Source organism: Culex quinquefasciatus, chromosome 2 (assembly GCF_015732765.1).
Source record: "Culex quinquefasciatus strain JHB chromosome 2, VPISU_Cqui_1.0_pri_paternal, whole genome shotgun sequence".
Classification (NCBI taxonomy): Eukaryota; Metazoa; Arthropoda; class Insecta; order Diptera; family Culicidae; genus Culex; species Culex quinquefasciatus.
Genome location: NC_051862.1, coordinates 123,040,117 through 123,042,045, shown reverse-complemented (window position 1 = coordinate 123,042,045; position 1,929 = coordinate 123,040,117). Strand labels below are relative to the sequence as shown.

The 1,929-nt window shown below is 50.6% G+C and overlaps 1 protein-coding gene across 1 annotated transcript; it reads left to right on the top strand.

Moving 5' to 3' along the window:
- Nucleotides 1–365: 365 nt before the first annotated feature.
- On the top strand, nt 366–1,634 carry LOC119768098. Its single transcript, XM_038258510.1, has 4 exons — nt 366–458; nt 519–824; nt 885–1,190; nt 1,250–1,634. The coding sequence occupies exons 1-4, from the start codon at nt 384–386 to the stop codon at nt 1,526–1,528; spliced, it is 966 nt and encodes a 321-aa protein (XP_038114438.1). The 5' UTR covers nt 366–383; the 3' UTR covers nt 1,529–1,634.
- Nucleotides 1,635–1,929: the final 295 nt, after the last annotated feature.

The following is a 1,929-nucleotide window of genomic DNA, read 5'->3' as shown; positions in this document are numbered from 1 at the left end:
GCGAACGCCAAATGCGAAATGGACCGTTTCCGTGATCCTGGACCTGGGCAGACGAAGCATGCAGTGCAGCAGGAAACCATCAGGAACGGAAAGGCGTGTAGAAATTGAAGTGGGTTTATATTTGGTTCTAATAAGCACTTTTTTTCTAAACAGATCCGCAAAATGATCGAGCAACCCGGAGAGGACGTCCAATCTGGTTCGTGCCGTGCCGTGCCGAAGCCGCAGAGTCTCACCGGAGAACGGATGAACCTTCTGGAGATCGCCGGGCACCTTACGAATCCTGCACAGACCGGGCTCAAGATTCAGTCGCTGCTGTACGGCCACCTGGAACCGCGGACGAATCCTTCGGAGATGGTCAACCCCAAGCGAACGCCAAATGCGAAATGGACCGTTTCCGTGATCCTGGACCTGGACAGACGAAGCATCCAGTGCAGCAGGAAACCATCAGGAACGGAAAGGCGTGTAGAAATTGAAGTGGGTTTATATTTGGTTCTAATAAGCACTTTTTTTCTAAACAGATCCGCAAAATGATCGAGCAACCCGGAGAGGACGTCCAATCTGGTTCGTGCCGTGCCGTGCCGAAGCCGCAGAGTCTCACCGGAGAACGGATGAACCTTCTGGAGATCGCCGGGCACCTTACGAATCCTGCACAGACCGGGCTCAAGATTCAGTCGCTGCTGTACGGCCACCTGGAACCGCGGACGAATCCTTCGGAGATGGTCAACCCCCAAGCGAACGCCAAATGCGAAATGGACCGTTTCCGTGATCCTGGACCTGGGCAGACGAAGCATGCAGTGCAGCAGGAAACCATCAGGAACGGAAAGGCGTGTAGAAATTGAAGTGGGTTTATATTTGGTTCTAATAAGCACTTTTTTTCTAAACAGATCCGCAAAATGATCGAGCAACCCGGAGAGGACGTCCAATCTGGTTCGTGCCGTGCCGTGCCGAAGCCGCAGAGTCTCACCGGAGAACGGATGAACCTTCTGGAGATCGCCGGGCACCTTACGAATCCTGCACAGACCGGGCTCAAGATTCAGTCGCTGCTGTACGGCCACCTGGAACCGCGGACGAATCCTTCGGAGATGGTCAACCCCCAAGCGAACGCCAAATGCGAAATGGACCGTTTCCGTGATCCTGGACCTGGACAGACGAAGCATCCAGTGCAGCAGGAAACCATCAGGAACGGAAAGGCGTGTAGAAATTGAAGTGGGTTTATATTTGGTTCTAATAAGCACTTTTTTCTAAACAGATCCGCAAAATGATCGAGCAACCCGGAGAGGACGTCCAATCTGGTTCGTGCCGTGCCGTGCCGAAGCCGCAGAGTCTCACCGGAGAACGGATGAACCTTCTGGAGATCGCCGGGCACCTTACGAATCCTGCACGGACCGGGCTCAAGATTCAGTCGCTGCTGTACGGCCACCTGGAACCGCGGACGAATCCTTCGGCCGACCGGGCTGACACCGAATCCAAAACGGAACGTTTCCTAAAACCTGGTGGAGGTTTCAGAGCCATCCCGCACTACTTTTAAGAATAGTTGAAGAACCATGTTATTTTGTAAGTGGCCTTTGTCAATAATAAATAATTATGATTGATGTTGTTTTTTTGGGCAATAAAATGTGTAATTTGATTTATTCTATGTTTTGTTTATTTTGGTATACAACGTTTAGAGGAAAAAATAAGAAGAAGATCATTCCACGAATTATGCCCGATTTTTTGCCAGATATCTGCAATTATAGTGCTAGAAATCTTGCGAAAATCTGGCGCAAAATCTGGCATTTGTCTGGCAGCCCCGTCTGTCAAAACCCAAAACCGATTGAACCGGGCCAAACGGTTCATTCGCCTCAATCGTGCCCGACCGGTTTGTGTCATATTCGCCAGAATTACTGGCAGAAATCTGGGAAAAATCTGGGGGAAAATCCGCCAGAAATC